We start from the raw sequence: 25409 nt of genomic DNA on the forward strand, positions 1-25409 counted from the left end.
AAATGCTCGCCAGATAGATCAGTGTGTATGCCAATGTAACTCCCGCTTCATCCAAGAATTTTCAGGTACAAAAGAAAACAAAGAAACATCACATGATTGATGATGAGAATGCCGCAAAGGGGTGGCAAAAAAAAGGGAAAGAAGCCAAGTCACAGGGGATATCTCGAGCAAAAGAAATACAGATGAAGGTGATCACAGTACCGCTATATAAATGATTTTGCGGATAACGAGACGATTATGGATGTCATTGTGTCGGTGAATCCAGCTTCAGTATGTCGAGAAAAGAGAGAGGGCTATTTATGGGTCATGGCTGATGCCCTGATTCTTCAGGAATCCGCCATTGGGTGAATGATCGGGGTTGCGCTTCTATCACATAGTCGACGCCGTTGTCAGAGGTGTAGCTAGGCGGCCGTGGGATCCGCGATTTATTGCTCCCATGCCTGCCAACGCCCTTTGGTACGTGCGCATTGTTATTTTCGATGCGCTGCCAGTACAACAAGTCGGGGTTAATCCTCTGCACAAAGTCAGCGGGACTGGTCACCATCAAGGAAATAACTCCATTCCTGTAAACATGTACTTACCACACTTTCTCGCCAAAGACCGTATGCCGGAGGAGGCGCCGTGACCTTTTCGCGCACGGCATTCGGACTCGCGGCTCCAACGTCCTCATCTCCAGCTAGAATAACGTGGATGGGACGCGCTGGTTGCGCATAGCCGGCTGGCCCCGCCCTACTGGGTATGCGATTCGTAGCGACATCAGAGTCAGGCCGTCGTAATAGTGCCATCAAGAAGCGCGTGAGAGAATGACAGAAAACAATGCCAAGAATTAAGATCATGAAGATAAGAAGTATTTGGAGCTCTCGGCCCAATGTCGTACGGGAAGCAGCGAATGCGAGGTAAATGGCGATAACGAGGATGAGAAAACATGCAGATATAACCAGCGTAATCAGTCGCCTCCGTAGCCTCTTCTCCTTCAGCCGTGATACGAACGATTGCGATTGCCTGCATCGGAGGTCTTCAGGGTCAGGCGGGGAGTGTGCTGAATGTGATTCTCGTTCTGAGCGCGCATGCGACCGCGCTTCGCCGGAGCTTCCTGCTGCTGCGGACTGCAACTCAATTGGGACATACGGCCCTCTTGGCGCATATTGAGATGCAGCAGCGTCTCTAAGAGAACTATGCGATGGCGCTGGTCGACCAGGTAGACGCGATTCGCGACGCTCAGCGCGGTCACCAAGGATTCGCTGTTCCAGGTCGAGACGATGGTCGGCTACCCATGATGTGAATCGCTCCTCCCGATTGGGAGCTCGTCGAGGCTGGTCATCTGCGATTGATCCACTGGTATTGACATGCGAAGAGCGATCGGGCGAGAACATGCCGGGGATCGAGCTGGAATGTGTTGTCGATCCCGAATGAGACAGCTGAACCGATTCCATGTCAATTCAAACTAGCAATCGTACAATGACATCTGGACAGACGTAGGGCGCGACTTTCAAGTGTTTCGCAGAGATCACTGATTAATATTATAGGCGTCGACAGCGGTAACTCCAATCGCGAATATGATATGTTTTGCGTCGATATGTACTGCCCACTTCCGCATTCGTTGAACAACACACAAATAAGCGTCGCGGGAACGCAGAACCGGATGCAAACCGCCTGGAATGAGGGCCTTTACGACGCAAAGCGGATAATTGCTGGCGAAGGCGGATATCTGTGGCCGAACTGGGAAATTCGTTATGATTTCGGACGCTATACATTCATAATGAAGATCGAGCCTGGGGTGTAGGAGGGGGGCCCAGGGGAGAGCAGCATCAGACGCAGGAATCCCGATCGCGGAGTCACAGGACACGGGCGATGGCGACCCAAAGGCAATTAGATAGCAAGAGGATTGGTAAATCCGTCTCGGGATAGAGTAGATAGAAGAAAATTGGGTTTAGAAACGAACGCGTAGAAAAAGCGAAGGAACAGGGCGAGCACCAGGCCAGCCGGTTAGGGGAGGGTGATTCGGTTCAGTACGGAGAGAGTGCGACAAGCAGTTCACTATTATATCCGAATGATAGTCCGGACGGAGAGGGGATAAGATATCACAGGGGAAAAAAAGCAAGTAATGGGCAGATGCCGATAAGGATGAGGAGGTAAAGATGAAGTAAAGTGGAAGTAAAAAGAAAAAAGAAAAAAACAATATACTAGTAGCAGAGCCTCAAATGTGTATGCGAGCAAGAACGAAAGATCATAATAATCCAGAATAAACAATGAGATGGAAAGCGAGAGAGAGAGAAACAGAGAGAAAGAAGAGCCGAGAAGCAGTCAGAGAGTAACGAGAGAGAGTGTGAGTGACACTTCCCGTTCCCCAATGGGTAATTATTACGGGCGACTAAGAGAGAGAAGTGGTGCTGCTAAGGAGCTTAGTTGGTTACAGACAGTCTCTCTCTCTCACGCAGGCCTTTCCAGACAATTAGTAGTACTATCTAAGTAACTTCATACTGCCTTTTGATATTATTATTATTAGCCATCATTTACTATCCTACCCACTTCTAGTTACGTATACTGACGGAACTGGAATCCAGTTTGCACAACCGGCCTGATCCGATGGAATTTATTATTAGTAGCTGGTTGATGGACTGTCGAATGCTAATTTGGCGTCTCTCCTCGTTCCTCTGCTTTAGGGGCTGACCATTTTACCCCTGGATGACCCACGTTGCCCTGATAGATATAACTAGACGGACGCCATTCAATACTAAGTATAGCCACAGCTCCCCTCCGCGGCGGCGCCCCCCCCAACCAAGTCCGAGCTGTCCGATAACAACCCGCAGCTGCATAGCTTCTGATCTTACGCTATAGCTGTCTTCATCTAAGAATGGAACTAGTCTGGTTTAACAGACCTGTGCATCTGCAATTACATCTGTGCTCTTAGGCACATTTTCCCTTGGCATCATCATTCAGTCTATACTCTCTCTACCTTACGTCCTGGCGGGCCGATGCTGGGATGCGGGTAAAGATTATGTTAACACTAAAACTAATATTAAGGATGGTTGTGGCTCCTCGCGCCTGAAGGAAGCCAACTGTTTCGGCCTCGCAGCCAGATCCCCTCTTAGGGACCCTCTTCCAAAGGGGGCCAATCGAACGCCAATTAACCCACGATGCGCTGGTAATTTTCTAACGGGAGCGCCTACCCCAGCTTACTGAGATGTAGTTGGCCAGTAGCCCCGATCGCTTTTCGCTATGATCTTCCAAGGTTACACAAATGAAGTGCGAGCCATTATCATACTGACGTATATTATTACACTTGCGAGGCATAAAAGATGTGGATATACTGCGCTCACGGGAGGTATTCAAATAATGGTAGTAACCCTTCTCCCGTCATCCGGCCGGCCCGTTCTTCCCGGTCTGCCCATAATGGCTATTTACCAGCCTTGGTTGACACATTCCAACCGGCAAGCAAGATTGGAGCTGAAGATTCTCGTGCCATCGCCATTCGCCACCAGTCTAACTAAGCTTGACGGAAGCCGGGGCTCGGAACCTGTTGTCATAGATAAATGCTGTCCGTAGGAAGACGAATTAACTCGCGGTTGTGTTGGCTGAGTGTGCTGCACATGCGCTTCCCCTCACTTGCCAAGTTCACCGAGCATGAGCGTTCTATCGGACGATCCCGAGACGACTGTAGACAGATATTAGTATTTCCAACGAATATCCCAAAACCCGGTGTAACTTACTGATGGGCTCATTGTTCGGTGAAAACCGGACGTCATTGACGGTCCCCTTATGTCCAGGGAGCTTGTATAGGATTTTGCCGGACTTCGAGTTCCAGACCACAACACTCCTGTCACCACTACCCGCCGCAATCTTCTCCCCACTCGGGTCCCAACTGGCCCGGATGAGGTTCTTCTCCAAACCGACCGGCGCACCGTCAAACGTCCTGACGTGTCGATTTGCCGGCGCGAACGGCCGGATATCCCACGTGCGTACGGTCGAGTCGTGTGAGTTGGAAAGAAGAGTTTGCGAGTCTGGCGAAATTTCGAGAGAGGTGATGGTTTCCGTGTGTCCAGCCATGGAGTAGACGATGCTCTTCTTCCGTAGATCCCAAGCATGGATAGTGTTATCGATACCACCACTGTAGATCTCGTTACCTGCCTCCGAAAGCGCCACTGCCGTGATGGGCAACTCGGTTTCCAAATATTCGATAGCATCCTTTTGCCGGGGATCCCAGATGCCTATGCAGCCGTCGTCACTTGCGCTAACCAGCAATTCCTGGCCTCTTTTGCTTATGTCTAGACAATTGATAATCTCCTCGTGCCCAATGTGCCGGCGTATTCTTTGTCCGGTTTCGAGATCCCAGCTAGCGAGTGTCATGTCGGCCGATGCGGAAAATAACGTTCTGGAGTCGCGCGACCATTGAAGGTCAAGAACTGCTCCTCGGTGACCTGATAGCGCACCATAGTTCTCGCACTGTCCATATGTGTTCCAAAGCACTGTTGTAGACGGTGTGATTAGCCTGTACCCTCTAGACACTATTATATAAAAGGAAACACGTACAGATAGATCGATCCATGGAGCCCGAAGCAATGTGCTGAGCAGTGGGATCAAACCGCACCGCAAAAACTTCACCAGAATGACCTAGTATTATCCATTATATGTCAGCCTAAGTTGCAAGTCACCGCAGTGGTGCAGCTCACCATTCATTTCCATAATCGGTGCTTGAAGCCCGCTGGTGCGGGGAACCTATAGTCATGGTCAACAATGGAACCTGACCAAAAATCTCACTTTTCGAATAATACGGGATAAGGCATACTGATTGGATCAAAGCTCCATTTTGCGACGAGCTTTGGACGATGGCTGTGCTATCATTGAGACCGGCGTCGGACTTCTTTCGCTTGACGACAAGCTGGTTCGATGAGCCAAAGGCTTCTTGCGCAGGTCGCTTTTCCCCCGACATTATTGAAAAATAATCCAGCGGACGGGCTCGAGCAATGGGTATGCGAGTCTAAGTAGGGATGGAAGCTGAGCGTAGAATGTAATCAAGCCTAGTAGCTGGGGAAATCTGGACTGGACGCGCCGACCCGGACTAAGTCTTGCGTCCGAGGCTCTAAGCATGGTTTCTGCGTAAGCGCCAACCAGCCGCGCTAGACGCCGAGCGCTGGTCCACCAGGCGCGTGAAGCTCCGCCTCAGGCCCCCTAGGTCCACCGAATCAAGCGGGGAAGAGTGCGCATTGCTCTTGTCATTGTTTACCAGCCGCTTGCAAACTTGAGTTTCTTGAAGTTTTGTGTCGTTCATATTTAATTACCTTGACACTTGAGTTTAACGAGCGTGTTTTACAATCATGTCATCTGCAACAAAAGCATCTAGGATTGGGGAAGAGTAAGTTGTTCATTCGCTTCACTTGACCAGTAACCCCTTACTAACCTCCTGACCTTGACAGGCTGTGGAAGTCAGTAAGCTGCATGCGTATAGTTGGCGCTCGAACACCCCTCAGGAGACGAGCGAAGCCGGCTTGGGATGGACAGGCAACTGACATACACCCGACATTACTAGGACGAGAGTTGACAAAGTGAACGCCGAGTTGGTAACATTAACTTACGGTACAATTGTCGCGCAACTTTGCCAGGACTACGATGGAAATTACCAAGAAGTGAACAAGCAACTGGAGAAGATGGGTTACAATATTGGAATGCGACTTATCGAGGACTTTTTGGCCAAGTCGGGCGTCGGCCGATGTGCTAATTTCCGGGAAACGGCGGATATGATCGCAAAGGTATGTTGAGGCCAACAGGTGGAGTAATTGGTCGAAAGTATATGGGCTTCTGTGGGCTGACGAGTTTAATGCCCACTGCAGGTTGGGTTCAGGATCTTCCTCAACATCGCACCCACCGTCACCAACTGGACGAGTGACAACAACCAATTCTCTCTCATATTTGAAGAAAACCCGTTGGCAGATTTTGTTGAGTTGCCCGATGACGGACGGGCTCAAGATGAGCTGTGGTTTTCCAATATCCTCTGTGGAGTTCTGCGGGGTGCATTGGAGATGGTAAGACGGCGTACTGCAGGGAGTTGATCTGTTCTCTGCTAGCCACTTCCATGCATGTATTTGTGCTAATTCTGGGAACAGGTGCAAATGCAGATCGAGGCGCATTTTGTGAGCGACGTTTTGCGGGGCGATGACACAACGGAAATGCGGGTGTCACTTGTACGGTACATTGAGGATGAGATGCCACCCGACGAGGAGTAATGGTGCCAGCCGTATGGTTCTGGGATTGTTTATACAAGTAGAGGCGTCTGGTGTTTTGAGGGTTCTAACCGCCGATTTGGAGCTGCAGTTACCGATGAATATTATCTCGATTATGAGTTATGACTGATACTGAGTCTTGCATCTTTTTTTTTTCTTTTTTTCCATTGTCCTATAGTTCTCGCACTAAACCGCGTTTACATAGAAGGTCTCCTGCAGGTCAACAATGCCAGACACAATACCATTGTCACAGACGGACGAGATTAACAGTTGCATGAAAAGCTAAATTAACAGGGAAAGAATTTGCAACGGATATTAAGGCTTAAACATGACCTGTCAATATAGTAGATCTCCTCTTTACAAAAGGACGTTCTCCGAACCCGGAGCATGGGATCTACACGGGTGCCATAATTATGACAGGCGCACTGGTACCTCATCAAGGCGGTGGGGTTCTGCCATTCCGGAGAAGACCACCGACGCGATTCAGGTCCCTGTAATATAACCGCAGAGGATACCAACTTCACGGTAATGGTATTCCCAGACCTGAAAAGTGGAAATAGAACGATCCAAGACTGTGAAATATGCGTACTCTTCATGGGTCAGTTTCCCGATGAATCAGGTGCGGAATAACTCCATTATATGAATCGATAGATTCTGGCCAACACATCTCCCACGGAGGACGGCCCGCACTATTCACGACTCGGCAGTGATCGGAGACTGACGGTCGTGACCTGTACTCCGTCTGATTGATACAACGCGATCCTGTCTGATCCCGCTGATATAGCTACACAATGGATTGATTAAAGAGCGGCGGAACCCGGTATCCATCCAGAAAGAGCTAGGCGGGAGAAATTGTGCGCGGGGAAGGGTAGAGATCTCAATTGATATCAAACTCGTATGATGTGCTACACAGGTATCTAGACTGCTAACATTTCAACATAGAGTCCGGGGAACGGCAGGATGGGCAGATCGGCGCAGGAAATCCTCTCCCGGCGGGAGAGGCACCACGTGATGCGCTAGACCGGAACGGGGGGCAGAGCATCCCATCATTCCCAGGGTGTGCCAGGATATACGCGGTGGCGAGTCTGCGATCCAGGAAAAGAAGCCTCAACTGTCAAATGGAGAGGGAAAAGTAAAAAGAGGGCAGTTCTGTTTATTATTCACTCCTTAGGAACTGTTCAAGTAGTCTCGATGATTTGAGAAGTTATTGAATAAGAATTGTCTATTTTAGATCTATTGTTTAATATTCATCTGTGTTAGTGGGCTCAAATCAATGAATCGGTCAATTACATTGTGAAGGGATCGCGGCGATTCCGCTGTATCAGATACACTTTATATACCACCAGATCGGGTGGATCATTCGGCGCGTGTTAATGCTTCGGAGTCCAAAGGGAGCAAGAGACTGAGAGTGAATTGAGAGAGAGAGGTATCTTATATAACTTATAACCAGCCTCTTTGATTTATTTGAGATTTTTACCGGCATCTTCTCCTTTCTTTTCCTCATTTCATCTCTCTCTCATCACGATCAAATATACTGGTAAGTTCCTGCTTCATTCTTCTGAATCTTCATGCTTGTTTGTTAGACTAGTCCTCCATGTAAATCATCATCTGTTGTGCTTTCTATCTCTTGCCTGTCACTCTACTTTCTTCTCTTACAAAATTTTTATTTTTTCCCATCGGGATTTCCGCTGGAACTGCATGCTGAGATATACGCGAGCCAGCCGCATCTCCCAGCCCTCCCACGGCGTTCCGGGCAGGATAATCCGCGCCGAACAAGCGATTCACGCCCGGCCGGCAGTGATTGAGCAACTCCAGGCACCGCGCCTGATATCCACGTCCTCCCACCCACCAGAGAACACCTCAGATCCACCGCTACACCTTGTCCTAACCTTTGCCTCTCTCTCCTCCCTTCCCCCCCCTCCACCTACTCACTTCAAATCTGCCGGATCTCTCCGTCTATCCCCCCTTTCCTTTTGCTGCAGGGGCTTTTGAGGATACTTCTGCTTCTTCTGAAGTCCTCTCACATCCTTGACTCTGGCTGGTACCCCCCGTCGGGTTGCGTCTGGTCGGGTTCTCTCCTATACCTCGTTCCCGTCCTTTGCCATCCTGTGTCGCTTGTTCGCCGCCCTGCCCCCCCGGCTGATCTTACCGCGCATTTTCGGTCGACTGGCTCCTGTGAACAAGTACACCAATCTTTTCTCCTCTTAATATTTTTTTCCCTTTCCCTATCCCTCCTGTCTCCTGCTTTCAACTGGACTGTGTCTCGATTGAAAGTCCTTTGGCCCGCTTGTGCTCCGTCTCGCCTCACCTTGTGGAAGTCACCGAAGATTCTTTTTCTTTCTTCTCCCCCAAGTTGCCGTATGCTCCTGAGTGGGCCACGCTCGCCTTCCCTTGTTGGTGATCATCGCGACACCTTTGCTCTGCGTTGTCCTATACTCTCCGTCAGAGACAACCCCCTCTACGTCAGTTAGCGTGAAACGATATCGCGGGTTCAACTTCCGCCTAGATTAGCCCCGGAATTCGGCTTACTTCCTGGCGATCGCGCATTCAGGTCTGGTAACGAAGCCGTCCTTAACATTGGGCTGGAAGCGTCTGTGACCCTGCCTTGTACATCCCCTCATCTCGGGACCTAGATTGCCGCGCGCTGCGCCTCGTCGCTTCCTTTGTGGTGAGCTCCCTCGCCGCAAGACGGTGGATGCGCGTTGAACGTTCTCGGACCCCTCCCGACGCTTTCCCATCGAAGACAATAACTAGGTGAGGGTGGCTGAACCCTTTTTGAGTGCCACCATGAATCAGATGAATCAGATGAATATGGCTGGAATGAACCCCGGCGCAGGGGGCCCAGTGGGAGGTGTGCCCATGATCAACAATGGCTCTGCGGCCCCTCGTAATGAACAAAACATCAACAACATTCCTGAAAACATGATCAACAACCTCAACACTTATATCTACGATTATTTCTTGAAGCGCGGCTACCACGACTGTGCTAGGGCGCTTGTGAAGGATGAGTCCATCAAACTTAATACTGAGCCGCCGATTAAGACGAGTCCGGGTCATCGTCGCGATGCCGACGTGAACGGTGTCGACGGTGATACAATGATGACGGATGGGAAGGATGGAGATAAATTGAAGATTCCCGATGACCTCCCCCGCCCTAATCTTCCTAGTGAAGGACAGCAGTCGTCATTCCTTCTTGACTGGTTTAGCCTTTTCTGGGATTTCTTCTGGGCTCAGCGCAAGAAGGGAAACAGCAATGACGTGAGGAGTTATCTTACGCACACCCAGGTACGTGCTCTTTACTCTTTGCCGCCTGTCCGGGACGTCTAACTGAGGCTTTGTAGAACATGATGCGCCTCAGGGAACAACATCAGAATCAATTATTACGACAGCAGCCACTGATGAATGGACAGATGGGCCAAATGAATATACGCCGGAACGGCATGGTCCCCCCTAATCTTCAAAAGACTGTGTTGCAGAACAATACTACTGGCCTGTACGCGCCCCCTTCCCTATTATCTCTTGCGCCACCTCCTCGCAAGATCGTTCAGATCTTCGTGCTGACTGGATTCTTCTCAGGTCGCAACAACAACTCGCCCAGATGCATAAAAACCAGCAGGTCCAGATGATGCAACAGATGCAGCGAGAGCATTCGGACATGGATATGAACGGCCATCGACCCCAGTCCCCGGCATCGGCAGAAAATGCCCCGTCTCCGTCGAAACGACCTCGCCTCGAGGGTGGCCCCATGAACGGGCAGCAACTGGCACCCAACGGACGCGGCCAGGCCCAGGGTATCCCAGGCCAGCCGACCCCGCAAGCGCTATTGATGCAGAACGGACTCAATCGGGCGATGAACCCCAATCAGTTCCAGGCTTTCCAGCAGTCGGGACCGGCTGCGCAGCAGAAACAGATGCAGGTATATGCTCACAACTTGGCCGTTCATCACACACGCTCAGCATTGACGAACCAGGGCATGCCGAATGGTATGATGAATCCCGCGAATGTTATGGCAAACCCCCAGACGGAAATGGTGTCCATACCGGAAGGCCAGGTGTATCCCATCAACGGTGACTACTATGGCGCGAATGGTCAAATGGCCCAGGTTCGGACGGGGATGCAGACACCTGGCGGTCAGCACGGCAACCACGCTCTCCAAGATTATCAGATGCAACTTATGCTGCTCGAACAGCAGAATAAGCGGCGTCTGATGATGGCTCGCCAGGAGCAGGACAGCATGGCTCGGCCTGATGGCCAACCCCAAATGCCCGGGCAGCAGTTGCCACCAGGCACTTCGCCCCAAGGCAGCAGGGCTGGCACATCGCCGAATCCCAACGACCAAATGAAGAGAGGCACCCCGAAGATGCCCCAGACCGGCCTCCCCGGATCACCGAGCGCTGCCGACGCGATGGCCCAGGGCCGTGGATCTCCGGCATCCATGAACTTCCCTGGTGGCCAGATGCCTCCCGAGATGGCGGGTCCCCAGTTCTTCGTCAAGAACATGGCTGATGGTATGGCGGCACCCAACGGCATGCGCCCTCCGAGCTCCAATCCTGCGTTCAGCACCCCTCAGATGGGTCAACCGATTCAGGCCGGTGCCAATCGCATGCCCAACGGAGGCTGGCAGCCGCAGCAAGGAGCTCAGGGTCAGCCGATGGCGCCGCAGCAGTCGCCCGCGACCCAGCCTCAGTCTACGGGAACGCCTCAGGAGAGAAATGCCATGCCGCCGCCCCAAGCTCCCCCAGCACCTGGTGCCAACGTCGGTCGAACCCAGCCTCCGTCGCCCCAAACCGCCGCTCCGCCGACGCCGCAGCAAGGCAACAAGCCAGCTCCGAAGAAGAAGGAGACTAAGGATAGCCGGAAGGTATGTAATCGAAGCTCTTTGGTGGTTAATCCCCCTTGTCATCTCATATTGAACGCAAATCCTAGCGACCGAAGAAGGGCGCCGCTGCCGCTGCCGCTGCCGCCCAGGCGAACACGGCTGCCACGCCATCTTCCGAAGCAGAGCATCCACCAACCCCTACGCCGTCGACCCCGATCACGCCCCAGCATCCGAACTCGTTCAACAAGACCGGTGCAAATGCTACGACTAGTGCTCCGCAGCAGCCAACGTCTGCCCCTGCACCTCCCCCACTTGTTCAACAGCCGCCGGACCAGACGCAACAGCCTTTCAATGAATTGAGCATCCCTGATGTATGTTCCTTGCCTTTCCCTCATGTTCGATGGATATCATACTTACATTTTGAACAGGCATCGGCCTTCAACCTGGACTTCAGCGCCTTAGAAAACCCGGATATCCTGGAGAATTTCGACTTCGATACGTTCCTCAACACTGATGCCGACACTGCTGGATTTGGATTTGACCCCAACATATCGTATCCAACTGATGGTGTTGAGACCGGTGCCGGTGATGGCTTGTGAAATGAAGTCCGACGGTTGTTAAGTCCTTAACTCATATACCCTTGTTCTGTACATTTCCATAAACTTGAGTTGTGTTTGTGCTTCTTTGCTTCTTTGCTTCTTGCTTTTCCATGTTTCTTTTCCCTTTTCTTTATTTGTTTTCGCATCGCGTCTTTTCCTATCCTTGTGTTCTGTCGACATGATTTGGATATGTGCCCAAGTGACTAGGCGTTGGTGTATCCTCGTTTCCTTTTGCATATCCTTTCTTTCACTCTGCCAAACCAGAAGTGTCGAACGGCTTCCGATGGGGTTTGCTTGATTGCCCTACTTGTATTCAAGCTACGTTCCAGTGGCCTCGTGTGACTCTGCTTCTTATATCCTTTCTATCACTACTACTACTACTTGATTAATCTGGTCATCAAACTTCCCAAAGGGCCATCGAGTGATGCGTTTCTCCACCATCCTAGCGTTAGTCATGCTCCATTTAATGCTCGAGACTACTTCATCACAAGATGTGCCCTTGGCCCTTTCTTTCTTCTTTCCTTTTCTTCAACCAATTTCTTTCCCTCGACAAACCCTTTCATTTTCTCATCTTCGCGATTTGATTCCATTTGAGACCTTCTTATCTATACCTTCTCCCTTTACTTCTTTATATTACTTATTTCCTATGTTGATCTCTTTATCGTGTTGTGGCGTTATAATCAACGAGGCTCTAGTCGTTATTGACTCCTCTCAGGGAAATGGTTTCATGAATTCGAGAAAGATACTCACGTTCTTCTCTGCTGTTCTTTTTTCCTCTCTTGACTAACTTAACTCTCGTGCTGCCGTATCGCATTAAATCGAACTGCCTGCTTCCTGCCGTACAGTTTACTGCGCCCTGCTATCTAAGTTAACCATTTTACTGCCTGCAGTTATTCCATGCTTTCCCCCTGCTTCATTTGAACCAGTTCCGTCCTGGAGACACGTCTCGTCTGTGTTTGATATTGGCGTATGAGCGTGTGTGTAGGGAACCAGGCCAAAAGCGAAATTTGGAGTAGATTGAAACCAGTCTCAGCTGTCTGTTCGTTTCTCCCTCCCCCCCCCTCTTTGGTACATATCTTATCATATAGCTAGTTAGCTACTTTGTATCTGTCCTCTAGGGTAGAATGATAACTGATCGCTTGGCATTGGCTCTATCAACACTACAATACTTGTCACAGTGTAACTACGCTATAGTCATAGTGATCTTCAACACCCTCGATGCCAAACAAGCTACTTACTGCTTACTGCTTACTGCTTACTGCAGCTAGCTAGCTGCATGGCTGCACACATGCGTGCATACATATAACAAGTCAAATACAAGTCCCTCAACTTCTTAATAAAGTGCCAATAACCATCTAATTCACATCGATAGTATACAACTGCCTGGACACTCCATAAGTACAATAGGGATCAATGGAATGAAAGCCACTGTCTGCCCGAGTCCATGCCCAAGGATACTACTTCTCAGAATGGTATTATCCTCTCGAGTAATTCAAGGATGTTCACAACGCCAAACATCCACCACCAGAACTCGTCATGAGAGCTATCAACATACCCTTCCCGTCCGTGTTTGATGAGTCTGTCGATGTCAGGGCGTATACTCAGTTTTTACACAAGACCAACCATCCTAATACTGACGAAGAATGACATTACCCAGTCATGTGTGGAACACGCCGGCTGGACATATCAAACGGCGTGTATATCTCACGGAATACAACTTACTAGCTGGAGAGAGAGATCATCTTCCTGCTATTTCAGCCCCCTGCAAAAGGAAGTATAATTGACAAATGAAGTGTAAGGATCTCGCTGAATTATGGTTATCTGATCCTCAAACCGGTATTTTCTGGGTGGATGGCTTGCCTAGGCAATATCCCAATTGGGGAATATCTTGACCCGGAGGCATAGAAGGATTATATCACACCGTCGTGGAGCTGAGCATCAGACCCGGGGAAATGTCATAACAGGTGACGTCGAATACAGATCTGAATTCGTCCTCGAGGAAGTGCAGATGGATTTGTCCAGGCATATAATCCTTTCGGCTGTCTAGTGCCGAGTGCATCACTGGATAAATAACTACTATTACAGATGAGAGGCAGTAGATAAATGGGGTATAATATCATGGCATGGTAATGGTAACCACTCCCTCAATCCCAGCAGACGTATTCCAAAAGGTATGGTAACGGGTATGGGGGATGATAGTAGCTTGACTAAGGAAAAGGGATCAAAGTAGGCTGATAAATAACTTCAATTCGTACACTGTGTACTGTTTACGGGACGCTCGCTAGCCTTCTCTAGATTAGATCTGTTTAGATTAGTTCGACTTCTGAGCATTTGACAGAGGAGAGCGAGTGTGTGTAGGTGATGTGAGGTCTGTGCATGTCAGATAGGCTGGTAGAGAGTCTGTCTCAAGATTAAGTGTGTTGCAATATGTTTATTACTATCGCCTAGCGGTCGTGATTGTGGTGGGAGAAGAGTTGGAAAGAGTTTCACTGAGATCAGGATAAACAGTGTGAAGATAATAATCCAGAAACGGAAGGCATGTAAAAGAAGCCAAAAGGAATGGCCGTTGCTGTTTGGTACGTTTCAATCTCTGAGGATAACTAGTCTGTGGATTCTGCAAGCTATACTAATGGCACTCACTACCCTCCTAGCTGCTGCTACCACCACTAGACTAAGTACGTTGAATACTAAAACAAATCATTCTGGGCTGGAAAACATGTACTAATCGACACATTCGCACGTCGCAACCCAAGGAGATACAGTCTTCATAGCAATTGATATAGAAGGTAACGAGAGTTCGTGGGCCATGATTGGGACCTCAACATTGACGCCTTATCTTAGAATTCGCTGACAACCGAATGAAATAAACAACGGAAGCCGACGAGCTAGGAAAAGACGCAAGCAAGTGCACTGGAACTACGTGCCTTTCTTGACCATATAAGAATAGTTCAATCCATCTCAGTAATTGCTACCGCGCTGACCCGGCAAGCTGGGAGCCTGCATCGAGGCAGTGATAGATATTAGCGTTCACAAGAGAATTGCCGAGCTAGCAGAAGTATAGCCGTGTCACCCTAGGAAATGGGAGAGGCCTCCGCACGGGCAGAACCTGTAGATGACTTGCGGCTGGACCGGGTTGGGGTTTCCACGCCTCCGCTGGTACGCACGACCAGCCTGGGAGGGGTTTCGCGGGATTTATCTTTCACTTTGAGTGGTGAGCCACCCAGAGATTCATTATCCTTGGCCTGGGACATGCCCTCCTTCCGGCTTTTGACGCGCGGGCTAGGAGTAGCATGAATCTTGGTAGTTGCCGCTCCCTCAGTCGTTGCTTCCGAAGCAGCGGTGGATTTAGTGCTGGATCCAGACGTTTCTCTGGTCCCAGGAAGCGAGATCTCCTTTAAGACCGATGTCCGGCTGCTGCCTTTAGTGTAGGGTGCAGAACGCGCTTCGGCAGCTGCAGAAAGCTTGTTCCCCATGGGTAAAGCAGTGGACGGGGTATTTGTGGGTGCAGAAATGCCGAACAGGGTCAGTGGCTTTGGCGGACTCAATGCTTCAATTAGCTGCCGGTATGACTCGTCATCGACGGGGGTTATTATGCTGTGATGTTTGCTATGCTCGTAGCTAATGCCCGTCATACTGGAGATGGCGCGACTACTTCCGGAGCTAGAGATATAATCAGGCATGGGAACATCCTCGCAAGATGATCGTGCACCTCGATACCGGATAACAGGGTCAGTGAAGGGATCTGGCATGCATTGGCCCTGCCACTGGGGCAGAGGCATCTGGACCGATTTTTGATAGCTTCGATATGCCCAGGAATTGCCTGAAAGACTGCTTACTTGGCTTCTGGGAGCGAGCATCCGCCCCTGAGCACCTTGTTTGCTGGGAGAGTGGGCGTGCGAGTCCTCCGCTGTCAAAATGGCAGGATCGATGCCCGAATTGTACTTGAAAAGTCGTGGCTCCCGTGTCCACATTGAAGGGTTCGGCCAGGCGATATTGGAATGCTCCAGGACCTCTAGACCCAAGGGGTTAGTACAATTATGAAAAACAATCTTCTGAGGTAAGCACCTACGCAGTGGGGCATGCTGAAAGGCAAATGCGATGATCTCCTTGACTCTCTCGAACGGTGGATAGCGGTGTGGGCGACAGAAGCCCTCAGCAATCACAACTCTAATCCTACCGTATAGCTCAGCTGCATCCCAATGTCTCTGTTCTAAAATCTCCTGATGAAAAGGGGGGAAACGGAGGCTATCCTGATTGCCAGTCTTATCGACGTCTAGAAAGTTTGCTGTTAGGCGATGTTTTGTGTCTAGAGTGGTGGACTATGAGAGAGGATTGATGCAAGCATACACGAACTTAGGTCTAGAGATGAGAGAGTAGGGTCAGCTATGACTCTGGTAACGGACAGGATCAATTCTGCTCACCAATAACATGAGGCCAGCCCGATCTCTGATGGAACACGCTGCCTCTATGACACAAAGATTCAGTTCATAGCCTCCGGTTTGAAAGCTCGGGCAATCACCTACGACACACACAAGCCATCAATAAAGACCCGCACCTCGAAAAGCACTGCATCGTCTGGCTGCAAGAGGCTTTCCATCAAACGACTGGGTGTAGGCTTCTGCCAGCTATGGACGGACACACGAAATGGGGTGTTGTGACGCAAACTTGGGACGAAAGTAGTGAGAACCGGCAACTGGCCCTCATTGCTCTGTGGCAAGGGACAAGTAGCCGGACTGACAAGACCGGGACTATGCAGGTAGGGTGAGTCTGGTTGATTGATTGGGGGTTAGCAATAGGCCAAGCCACGAATTTGCTCCGGTTCCCAACGACACTGACCTCTATCCTTGGTGACAAAACATTGGGTTTTGAATTCCTGAATGGGCACCTTGGACGATTCGGGGAAGAGGATCACGTCCCAATCTTCGTACCGCATCCTGGCTGCCCAAAGGACTATTCTCTGCGGATTAAAATGAGGAAAAAGGAAGAAATTGGACCTCGAGCAGGGACTAAGATACTAAGAGTAAAGAGAACTGAACCGATCCGAGTGGAAGGGGAGGGGTTCCTAAGAGAGAAGCAGGTATCTCCTCCACGATGACGAGGAGACAGATGATGGATGAGGCATCAGGAGACGAGCAGGCAAAGGAGAAGACGCACCGGGATTCGCACCTGCCTCATGAGGGACATCCCCTTCCAGATAAGAAGATTTACAGACAAATCCGGATCAATTTAGGAAGGGCAGGTACGAACCACAAGACCGAAAGAGTAAGACAAGATAGGAAGAAATTATGGGTTAAAAAGTTTTAAGAATGCAGACCTGGCGACATGCGCCCAATTCAGATTGTTAAGGCATCTATTATCAGGTCCCATGTACACGAGGAACAGATGCGAGCAGAGATGCTCGACAATGTCACGCTCGCAATCACGGTGGATACACACATAGGCAAAGCAGTTGCGAAAAGGAACACAGAGCTCACTGCAGAGCAAAGGGGGAATCATCCGTAAGAATAACGAGTAAATGGACATGCCAGTATTGGGATTGACGCTGTAAGAACACCCTCCTCGGCGACAACAAGGAAAACAACCAGACTTACGAACGCCCCTCTCCCAAAGATGGATTGTTCACAACAGGATGCCGCCATCAGTGCCCGAGGATAGGTAGGAACAGAACACCACCCACCACCCAGTAACTACAGTTTACATGAAGAGATAGACGCTTTAGAAAGAACCGGTCCTGTCAGAAAACCATCAACACCAGCCCCAAGTCCCGCACACCCAGGAGGGGAACGAGAAAGAGTGCACAAACCAAGCCGTCCAAAACATCCGCGGAACGCGCCAGACGCAAGACGGAGGCAGGACCAGCATAAGGACAGCATGGAAAGAGCGAGAGAAAGCATTGTGCTCCATAATAGACTGAATTGAGAGAAATAAAAGGCGAGGTGGAAACATGTTGTACAGGCCGCCCGGTCTAAGAAGCACGACGTAACATCCTCACAACGAAACAAGAATACGATTGGATTGCTTCATGAGAAAGGACTTCAGAAGAGGAACTTTTCGCAGAAAGCCTGCCCAGGGAATAAAGGGGAACACCGCACGCGCATTCAACAATTCCGATTGCCGTCATACGCATAATAACATAGACCTAGGGCCCGAAGACGTGAGGAGAATGTAAAAAAGCGGGCATGGGATAAAGGGAAGAAACGGATGTAACATATGAAGATTGGGGGAGTGGCGAAGGAGATTTGGGGAGGTTTAAAAAAAAGGGGGAATGGGAGAACAGAATAATGGTAAACGTGAAGATAGATAACGATGAAATCAGAGCTCAAATCTGGCTAACAATGGAAGCGCTCGCATATGAAGTACGTAGCACAGGAGAAAATGCCCATCCAGAGCTATAGAGGGTAACTTTCGCAGAGATCATGGCAGACTTATAACACAAAAGACCCATCGTGAAATGACAAAACTCCTGCTGGTTCTTTCAAACTAAAATGGAAAGCTCTTTTACTAAGTCTGGGCGTTAGTCATGCTCTGAACCCCACCAGCCTCGGAGGGAGAGTTCAAGGGGAACCGACCTTCATAGGCGCGAAGCCGCCGTATCCGTGAGCGGGGGGCATGCCCATGGAGGGGTACATGGGAGGCGGAGGGGGAGCAGGACGGTAGGGGCTGCCGGCAGGGCCAGAGTTGTTCTGAGAGCGACCCCAGCTCAGACGCACACGGGAGTTTCCAATGGGGTATCCCTGCATCTGGTTGATGGCCATCTCAGCAGCATGGCGCTGGACGAACTGGACGAAACCGCAGCCCTTTCCAGGGGGGATCTTGACGTAGGTGATTTCACCGAAGCCCTGGAAGAAAGAGCGGAGCTCATCCTCAGTGACGTAGCCAGACAGGCCGCCAACGAAAACGGTGGTGTTGTTGGGGTCGGTGAACTGGTTCATGGGCTGGGGAGCACCGTAGAAGCCCATGGGGGGAGCGCCCATGGGAGGGTACATGCCCGCGGGGCCGGGCATGCCCATGGCACCGGCAGCACCAAGGCTGGGGCCCTTGTTCTTGGGAGTAGCAGTAGAGATGCGCATGGGACGGTTGCCACAGTACACACCCTGCATCTCGCTCAGAGCCCGCTGCTGGTCGTTCTCATCGGAGAAGCGGACGAAGCCGTAGCCACGAGACATGCCGCTGATAGGGTCGGTCATGATCTTGGCAGACTTGCAGGACGGGAAGCGGCTCTGGAAGAGAGAAACGAGGACATACTCGTTGACCTCAGGGCCCAAGTCACCAACGAAGATCGAGTACTCAGGGCCACGGTCATCACGGCTATATGGAATGTTAGCTTATGGCTTGAGGATGTTGGGGGTGGGGGCATCTTCTCCTTACCTGCGGTCGGCGAGACCACCACCGGTAGCCCAGTTGAGCTTGAACAGACGGTTGGTGTTAGGCATGGGGGTGCCGTTCAGGGACAGAGCCTTGGCGGCAGCGGCAGGGGACGCGAAGTCGACGAAGCAGTAACCGGCGTTGCTCCTACTACCAACATTAGGATCGCCTTCAAACCAAATCCAGCGTTATTATGTACTCACCCAGAAAACTTGTCGCGGATCATCTTAACGTTGACCTGCTCACCCATCTGGAACCAGAGGTTGCGAACAAAGTTCTCATCGATCCAGGGCTCAAGCTCACCCATCCTAAACGGCAAAACGAGTCAGCAACAGCGCGGACAAGAAGATACCGCATCGGGCAAGCTTACCAGAGGGTGGTCTTTCCCTCGTTAGCCTGCTGGGGAACAGGGGCAGCAGTGGGCTCCCCGGGAGCAGGACCCTGGAAGGGGGCAGTGGTAGGGTCAGCCTGGCCGGTCATGGCGGTGTCCGCGGTAGCAGGAGCGCCAGGAGCGGCAGCGGCGGCGTCAGCAGCAGGGTGCTGGTTTTGGAAAGAATCAAAGTTCTGGAAAGACATGTTGACGTAAAAATTCGACTTTCGTAATAATAACTGCGAGATAGGTATCTGCGAGTCAAGCAGGGATATTAGCGACACCCTTCAGAAGAAAATGATCAAGGGCTGGCCAGTCGCAGTTGCGCATACCTTAGTGCAGGTAAAAGAGCAGAAACCCAAGCAAACAAACTTTTCTATACCGAAATTGGCCCGTGCGAATGGGGTTTCGTAGGAGTCGTCAAGGAAAGAACTGCGTGCGATCGTTCAGACTTGGAAATGACTAGAAATGCGTATCACTTCCTGCACGAAACGCTGTTAGTACCGAAAAGCGGAATTCAAGAGCGTATTTCCTTGAGCAATGACAAAGTAACCAAAGTAGGCGAGGCAGGAAAGCACGAGGAAAATCAAGAATGAAGAACAGGAAAAAAAAATGAAAAGATGTCCGATCCACAGGTTTGCGGTAGCTCAGATAGAAAGCATTGACGGAGCGGAAAATAATTGAAGAACGTGAAGAATCCCCCAGGATGGCGGCCGGCAGAAAAATTGGTTGAAAGAGTGACTCGGTGAAAGTTGGGAGACGACGAGAAGATGGAATCAGCCTTGACTTGCAGGCCCGCTCCGTCAGGTGCCAAGATTCAGGTTCCTCGGGTGGTCGCAATGGAATAGCCGGAAAGATACAAGATCCATGAAGTAAATCGAACAAAACCGTAAGAGTTGTAGTAGATTTGAAGGTGACAATGCGTGAATAGCCAGAAATAGGCGTTGTCACCATAGCATGGCCGCGTTCGTCGAGGATTACACCCAGAGAAGGCCACATCCGGTCCGGTTGCGACCGACCCGATCGATCCACCCAGTCTTCAGCGGACCTGCAACACAGAAGCCATGCAACAGCCGAGACGTATTCCAACCATTTAAGACCGAGGCGCAGAAAAGGGCCATGGACGAGTTGATGGCTGAGCGACCGTCCGAAACTCATCGTGAAATAGATCAGGGCGAGATAATCGTAAGGCGCAGAATGGTCGCTGACAGACCGTGCCGGACGGAAGTGGAAAGTCATTTTCGACAACCCGGATGCAGAGTAATCGGTGGACATGTTCGCCCACAGCCGACTAATTCAACCAATGTCGCTTCCAACAAATCGGTGACTCCATGCTTCTGGATGCATGAGAAGCGACGATGGACCCGAGACAGTGGTAGGCGATTTCCGTCGCAACCACACACAGCCAGGCACCGGAACAGGAAGAGGGGGAAAAGTGAGGAGAAACGTGGAGAAAAAAAAAAACAAAAACAAATATGACATACGAGTCGATGCGAAGGTATAATAAAAAAAACAAAAAGGAAGTAACAACTTACCAGGTAATGAAAAGCGAAGCGTTGAGTTGCGTTGCTTTGGCGCAAATAGCAAGGATGCGTGGAAGACTCGGGCGTCAGAGAAATCAGGAACTGGAGAGAACTCGAGATAACTCCGGCGAGGTGGAGAAAAGATAATAAGAAATTCAAGAAAGAGAGAGGAAAAGGCACAAAGAAGAGTTACAGAAGAACTGTCCGCAAACCAACTCCGTCTTTTCCGATAAGAACAAGGGAACGGTAAGAAGGACTGAAGGAGGGAGATATTATTGGGGGGGGAGGGGAGGGAAGAGAGAGAGAGAAGAGAGAAGGAAGAAACGAGGAAGAGGCGAGGAGGGGTAGAAGAAAGATTAATTCTTCAGGATGGAGGGGAGGGAAAGGGAAAGGGAAGGGAAGGAAAACGAGGGAAAGAATGGCTACTACTACGTACTACTGCTAGGGCAGACCAGGGACGGGAGAAAGCAGAAAATCGTTTAGACGAACAAACCAAAAAACCCAATAAGAATAATGAATAATCAAGCACACAAGCACCAAAGCACGCAGGAGCCAAAGCAGGTCTTGTCTTGGGTTTACTGGGCCTGCTTTTCTTGCTGCTTCCAGCTGCTGCTGCTGCTGCTTGCTTGCTGCTTCTGCTTACTGTTTGCTGCTAGCTGCTAGTCTACTGCTGCTGCTGCTGCTAAAACTACGGACTGTGAGGAGATGAGGGGCGGGCGCAGCAGCAAGAAGCGCTGCCAGCTGGGTGGGACGAAAGTTTGCCGACTCAGGAAAGGCTCTGACGGGGCTTTTCTTTTGGGTCGATTTTTCTTCTTTTTTTCTTTTCATTTTTAATTTGGTATTTAATTTTATTCTTTTTTATTTTAATGGATATTTCCACTTTTGTTTCCCATCTTTTCCTTCACAATATTTTTTTTTCCTTCTTTTTATTTCTTTTCTTCTGTGTTAGTTACCCTTCTGTCTTCTGTCCCTTAGTCGGTTAGTCTAGCCAGCAGCAAGAAAAAATCGAAATAAGAAGGTAAAAAAAAAAAAAAGAAAAGAAAAAAAGAGGACCGGGTCTTGTCGATCTGGATTTCATCTTGGTGGGAATCGTGTGGCCGTGGCGGGAAATAATGATGATACAAACATACATACATACATACATACATACACACACACAGTTTGGGAAGTAGTATTGGTATTGTCTTGGTATCCATAAGCATTCAGATTGGAATTGGATTGTTCTGTCGGGTGTACGACCTTGCTGTATGTATGTTTTAGATCATGATCCAGATATCAACTGCAGAGTCAGGAAATAATTACTACAGTCTTATCTTCACTCTTTGCTTTTCTCAAGATGATCTTCTACTTACAACCGCGGTCATGTCTACCCTTTAGTCTCCTCTCTCGAGCCATTGAGTTATTCATAATGTACTCAATGACTGCTGTATGTATGGATGTAGATAATCTTGGTAGTGAAGCTAGGGGAGAGCTACTGAAGTACTACTTTACCTATAAAAGGTACCTTCCACCGCGGATACCTGCCTACCCTGCTTGCTGCGACAGACCCAATACAGCGAGGTGTTAATCCCAGGGCCATGCAGTGGATACATCCACCGTCGGACCCAGCCCAACCAAACACGCTGCGACCAGATGACTGCTGCAGCCTGCGGGTTTGCAACCTGACATGGTCCTTATTTCCATCGCATGCAATTATTCTTGTACTATTTTTTTGGTAGTTGAACAACCCTAGGCAATAAAGTCTGCATTCTTTTCTTTTTGTTTTTCTTCTTTTATTTTTGTTATTTTCCTTATTGATTTCCATAGTTTTCGCTCTTTCACATAATGTTGATGGTAAATGGGAGAATCCGATAACTTGGAATTCAATGAAGCTTAAAAAACCGCCAGGCTTTTCGAACAAACCCATGGCTTGGGGCTTGTCTAAACCAGTGTATACATACCACAACTTGATCTATCTGCTCATCGACTTCAACGAGAATCGAGAGGTTTGATAACGATCTCTCGAATCATGTAGGGAGGATAGCATGTGCTCATTATATCGACATTCTGAATGAACACCACTCCCCAAGATGGAGGGAAATTGGGGGGTCTTTATTCGCAAGCACATCATCATGAGGCAAGGGGACGATCAAGACCCCCTTGGAAGGGTGTAGGTGGTGGGAATAAGTGATCAATTGAGAGATACATGGCAACAAGGAAACAAAACCAACAAAGGGCGAAAAAAAGAGGCAAAAGTAGACGAAGGATCGTGATCGACGTGTACCTACCTTGAGGATTCATAAATATGGCCGAATCGCTGCACGAAATCTGCAAGGACCTGAGCGAATGCACATGCAGAGAGCGACCAGGACGGCCAGAAAGAAACTGCGTGAGGCCTTTTCCCTGCGTGGTCTCGCGTTGTGACTCGTCGGGTTCCATTCGCGTCCCATGGGCCCTTATCGTCATAGGTCCTGTCCCGTTCTCCGCCCTGGCCTGGTCGGGGGGAATGGCCCTCGACGGCCATTCATCATTTTCGTAGATCGATTGCCGTTTGCAGCCACACCTCAGCCCTTTCTCATTGTTCACCTTTTGGATCGAACATCTGTTTTTCCTACTGCCCTACTAGACAGTTGTTCTGTTTCCAGCTGGGCGGCTGAATGGTAAGTAGATGTTAGCTGAACTTTGTGGATGGAGAGGCGGGAGAATGGGGGCGCTGAAATGGCGGTCTTAATGGATCAATACTTTTTTTTTTTGCCCTCTTTTTTCTAACAGGGGATTAAATTGCCCCGAAGAAACTCTCAACAACAATCAAATGACCAACCAGACCGATGACCGGGTAAAACTGGCAGCGCCTGGACTTTGTGGGAAAAGTTCAATGAAAGGAAAAACGGCCCCCACCAATGCGCCCCAGACCCATGGATCGTGGAGCAGCTAGCCTGCTACTGTCTATGACGGAGGACTAATCGGGTACCCAGGAGACATTCGAGAAGCAAGAACGGTCCATGTGGGAGTGGATGGTGCTATACTCTGAATAAGTTAAATGTGATTTTTTTTTCTCACTAGCACACTTGAAGAATTAATTGATCAAATTGATGGGAGGCATTACCTATTTACACACAGTACCATAATCCATTGGGGACAGTGTCTGTGGTTCACGTTAATAATAGATAGTGGCCGTCGGGGGAGATGGTCAAAGCGAACAAGACTAAGGAAATAAGCGGAAATCGATCAACTGATTGACTCTAACTAAGTACAATATGTAATATGTAACTAAATAGATACTAGAGAGTATCATGCTTGCTGCCAGATTGACTTCAGTGAGCAAAAGCGAAAAGACTATCAACATTCATTCCAATTGAGGTCATAGCCAGGAAATTCCGCACACACAAGGTTTGTGGTGTGGATTAGCCGCGATTATATAAAAAGAAAAATGGATGAGCAAAGCAAAAAAGGGCGACCATTCATTCCATGTGAGGGCGACTCCACTGGGACCAGCTCGAACCATGGAAATGAGGTCCATGTGGTGCCCATTGGTCAGGATCCGGGCACCGGCGGCTCGTATGGTAATTTTGGGCCACCGCAGCCTGTCATTGCCATTACAAGTTTTACAACAGTACCGCCCGCGCCTAATCAGGCAAGTCAGATTGCGGGTTCTGGAATCCCACGAGTTGTTTGTTCGGTGTCTGAGACAGAATTCCTTCAGCCTCGTGAAGGCCGAAGGGGGCTGATTCGTGGTTTTTCCCATCGTTCTAGATTCTAGCTAGTCTGTTTCAATTCACAATGGGCATGTGGTGGTGGTATTATGTCTATGTCTATGATCTAAACTCTAGTGTCTGTATGTATATTGTTCTAGTTTAACTCTCAGCTTGGCCTCGGCGCGCACGCGACGCGACCGACCGATTGACTGACTGCAGGATCCCGTGTGGTAATAACTTTACCTACTTGGGGTGTTGGGAAGAACCAGTCAACGCAACTTCAGGTGGCAAGAATACAGCGTCATCAATTCCGAGAAAAGGATGGTAATTGGCTCGAATAAGTCCAGAGAACGATCATCATCACCATCATCATCATCATTATCATCCCATGGAAAGGTCATTGGCATGAGCAAGGGAGCTATCTATGGGTTTTCTTCCCTTGATTCCATGTGTACCGTGAGCAAATTCCGAAAGATTGGGAAGGGAGGGGGATGGAGATGAAGAGATCGATCTAATTGAAGGTCATAATAATAACTACGGAATATCTACAAGGAATAAGGCTGCCTAGTGTGTCCTTTCCTAGCTTGGGCCACCCTTACTTCCAACTACACCAGGTCGATGGTGTTTATGATCAATTACACAACAAGAAGAACTGTTTGCTCACCCTCCTTTATTATCAGCACATATTTGCCATGCAGGTATCATTTAGATGCCACATATGCAACATACATGAGAAGCAAGTAGGGTCGGGTTGGTTACACTATCATGCCGCTGCTTGTTCAGCAGCCCGTCCCTTGCAGATTTCCGCCTTCCTTCTCCTTGCACCTGGCCGTTATCGATA

General features: G+C 49.6%; 9 protein-coding genes across 9 annotated transcripts; 4 read left to right on the forward strand and 5 right to left on the reverse strand.

The window, feature by feature from the left end:
- Positions 1 to 134: 134 nt before the first annotated feature.
- On the reverse strand, positions 135 to 1738 carry BDQ94DRAFT_124632 (uncharacterized protein). Its single transcript, XM_026763834.1, has 2 exons — positions 582 to 1738; positions 135 to 514 (listed from the first exon to the last, which is right to left on the reverse strand). Exons 1-2 carry the CDS (start codon positions 1431 to 1433, stop codon positions 305 to 307), a joined length of 1062 nt encoding a protein of 353 aa, XP_026628728.1. The 5' UTR covers positions 1434 to 1738; the 3' UTR covers positions 135 to 304.
- Positions 1739 to 3284: 1546 nt separating this feature from the next.
- On the reverse strand, positions 3285 to 5036 carry BDQ94DRAFT_139068 (WD40 repeat domain-containing protein). Its single transcript, XM_026765357.1, has 5 exons — positions 4787 to 5036; positions 4671 to 4716; positions 4531 to 4611; positions 3711 to 4466; positions 3285 to 3655 (listed from the first exon to the last, which is right to left on the reverse strand). The coding sequence occupies exons 1-5, from the start codon at positions 4928 to 4930 to the stop codon at positions 3603 to 3605; spliced, it is 1080 nt and encodes a 359-aa protein (XP_026628729.1). The 5' UTR covers positions 4931 to 5036; the 3' UTR covers positions 3285 to 3602.
- Positions 5037 to 5195: 159 nt separating this feature from the next.
- Positions 5196 to 6573, forward strand: BDQ94DRAFT_139071 (TRAPP complex core subunit BET3). The gene is made up of 5 exons (XM_026765358.1): positions 5196 to 5353; positions 5415 to 5423; positions 5528 to 5747; positions 5829 to 6020; positions 6102 to 6573. Exons 1-5 carry the CDS (start codon positions 5316 to 5318, stop codon positions 6219 to 6221), a joined length of 579 nt encoding a protein of 192 aa, XP_026628730.1. The 5' UTR covers positions 5196 to 5315; the 3' UTR covers positions 6222 to 6573.
- A 1883-nt stretch (positions 6574 to 8456) lies between these two features.
- Positions 8457 to 11645, forward strand: somA (putative cAMP-dependent protein kinase pathway protein (Som1)). The gene is made up of 5 exons (XM_026763836.1): positions 8457 to 9503; positions 9560 to 9711; positions 9795 to 11079; positions 11145 to 11408; positions 11466 to 11645. The coding sequence occupies exons 1-5, from the start codon at positions 9006 to 9008 to the stop codon at positions 11634 to 11636; spliced, it is 2370 nt and encodes a 789-aa protein (XP_026628731.1). The 5' UTR covers positions 8457 to 9005; the 3' UTR covers positions 11637 to 11645.
- A 322-nt stretch (positions 11646 to 11967) lies between these two features.
- BDQ94DRAFT_124667 (uncharacterized protein) lies at positions 11968 to 12486 on the forward strand. The gene has a single exon (XM_026763837.1). The coding sequence runs from the start codon at positions 12061 to 12063 to the stop codon at positions 12421 to 12423; it is 363 nt and encodes a 120-aa protein (XP_026628732.1). The 5' UTR covers positions 11968 to 12060; the 3' UTR covers positions 12424 to 12486.
- Positions 12487 to 14649: 2163 nt separating this feature from the next.
- BDQ94DRAFT_185740 (uncharacterized protein) lies at positions 14650 to 16569 on the reverse strand (the record flags this gene model as incomplete). Its single annotated transcript, XM_026774964.1, has 4 exons — positions 14650 to 15909; positions 16058 to 16101; positions 16169 to 16403; positions 16473 to 16569. The coding sequence occupies 4 exons, from the start codon at positions 16567 to 16569 to the stop codon at positions 14708 to 14710; spliced, it is 1578 nt and encodes a 525-aa protein (XP_026628733.1). The 3' UTR covers positions 14650 to 14707.
- A 1621-nt stretch (positions 16570 to 18190) lies between these two features.
- Positions 18191 to 19577, reverse strand: BDQ94DRAFT_168056 (RNA-binding protein; the record flags this gene model as incomplete). Its single annotated transcript, XM_026770974.1, has 4 exons — positions 18191 to 18944; positions 19005 to 19148; positions 19205 to 19309; positions 19372 to 19577. The coding sequence occupies 4 exons, from the start codon at positions 19575 to 19577 to the stop codon at positions 18191 to 18193; spliced, it is 1209 nt and encodes a 402-aa protein (XP_026628734.1).
- A 1275-nt stretch (positions 19578 to 20852) lies between these two features.
- On the forward strand, positions 20853 to 21304 carry BDQ94DRAFT_139080 (uncharacterized protein). The gene has a single exon (XM_026765359.1). It carries the CDS (start codon positions 20862 to 20864, stop codon positions 21039 to 21041), a length of 180 nt encoding a protein of 59 aa, XP_026628735.1. The 5' UTR covers positions 20853 to 20861; the 3' UTR covers positions 21042 to 21304.
- A 1315-nt stretch (positions 21305 to 22619) lies between these two features.
- On the reverse strand, positions 22620 to 23240 carry BDQ94DRAFT_139081 (uncharacterized protein). Its single transcript, XM_026765360.1, has one exon. The coding sequence runs from the start codon at positions 23172 to 23174 to the stop codon at positions 23004 to 23006; it is 171 nt and encodes a 56-aa protein (XP_026628736.1). The 5' UTR covers positions 23175 to 23240; the 3' UTR covers positions 22620 to 23003.
- Positions 23241 to 25409: the final 2169 nt, after the last annotated feature.

This window comes from Aspergillus welwitschiae (genome assembly GCF_003344945.1).
Source record: "Aspergillus welwitschiae strain CBS 139.54b unplaced genomic scaffold BDQ94scaffold_8, whole genome shotgun sequence".
In the NCBI taxonomy this organism is placed as follows: domain Eukaryota; kingdom Fungi; phylum Ascomycota; class Eurotiomycetes; order Eurotiales; family Aspergillaceae; genus Aspergillus; species Aspergillus welwitschiae.

Bases quoted from the DNA above. Each gene is read 5' to 3' on its own strand.
- somA (XM_026763836.1), top strand. From the start codon at position 9,006: ATGAATCAGATGAATCAGATGAATATGGCTGGAATGAACCCCGGCGCA. The intron at 9,504-9,559 runs GTACGTGCTCTT...GAGGCTTTGTAG, and splicing joins GTTATCTTACGCACACCCAG to AACATGATGCGCCTCAGGGA. The intron at 11,080-11,144 runs GTATGTAATCGA...CGCAAATCCTAG, and splicing joins AGACTAAGGATAGCCGGAAG to CGACCGAAGAAGGGCGCCGC.
- BDQ94DRAFT_139080 (XM_026765359.1), top strand. From the start codon at position 20,862: ATGCGAAGGTATAATAAAAAAAACAAAAAGGAAGTAACAACTTACCAG.
- BDQ94DRAFT_139071 (XM_026765358.1), top strand. From the start codon at position 5,316: ATGTCATCTGCAACAAAAGCATCTAGGATTGGGGAAGA. The intron at 5,748-5,828 runs GTATGTTGAGGC...TGCCCACTGCAG, and splicing joins CGGCGGATATGATCGCAAAG to GTTGGGTTCAGGATCTTCCT. The intron at 6,021-6,101 runs GTAAGACGGCGT...TTCTGGGAACAG, and splicing joins TGCGGGGTGCATTGGAGATG to GTGCAAATGCAGATCGAGGC.
- BDQ94DRAFT_139068 (XM_026765357.1), bottom strand. From the start codon at position 4,930: ATGTCGGGGGAAAAGCGACCTGCGCAAGAAGCCTTTGGCTCATCGAAC. The intron at 4,467-4,530 runs GTACGTGTTTCC...CGTCTACAACAG, and splicing joins CTCCATGGATCGATCTATCT to TGCTTTGGAACACATATGGA. The intron at 3,656-3,710 runs GTAAGTTACACC...ATCTGTCTACAG, and splicing joins ACCGAACAATGAGCCCATCA to TCGTCTCGGGATCGTCCGAT.
- BDQ94DRAFT_124632 (XM_026763834.1), bottom strand. From the start codon at position 1,433: ATGGAATCGGTTCAGCTGTCTCATTCGGGATCGACAACACATTCCAGC. The intron at 515-581 runs GTAAGTACATGT...GACTTTGTGCAG, and splicing joins GTCTTTGGCGAGAAAGTGTG to AGGATTAACCCCGACTTGTT.
- BDQ94DRAFT_139081 (XM_026765360.1), bottom strand. From the start codon at position 23,174: ATGAATCCTCAAGGTAGGTACACGTCGATCACGATCCTTCGTCTACTT.
- BDQ94DRAFT_124667 (XM_026763837.1), top strand. From the start codon at position 12,061: ATGCGTTTCTCCACCATCCTAGCGTTAGTCATGCTCCATTTAATGCTC.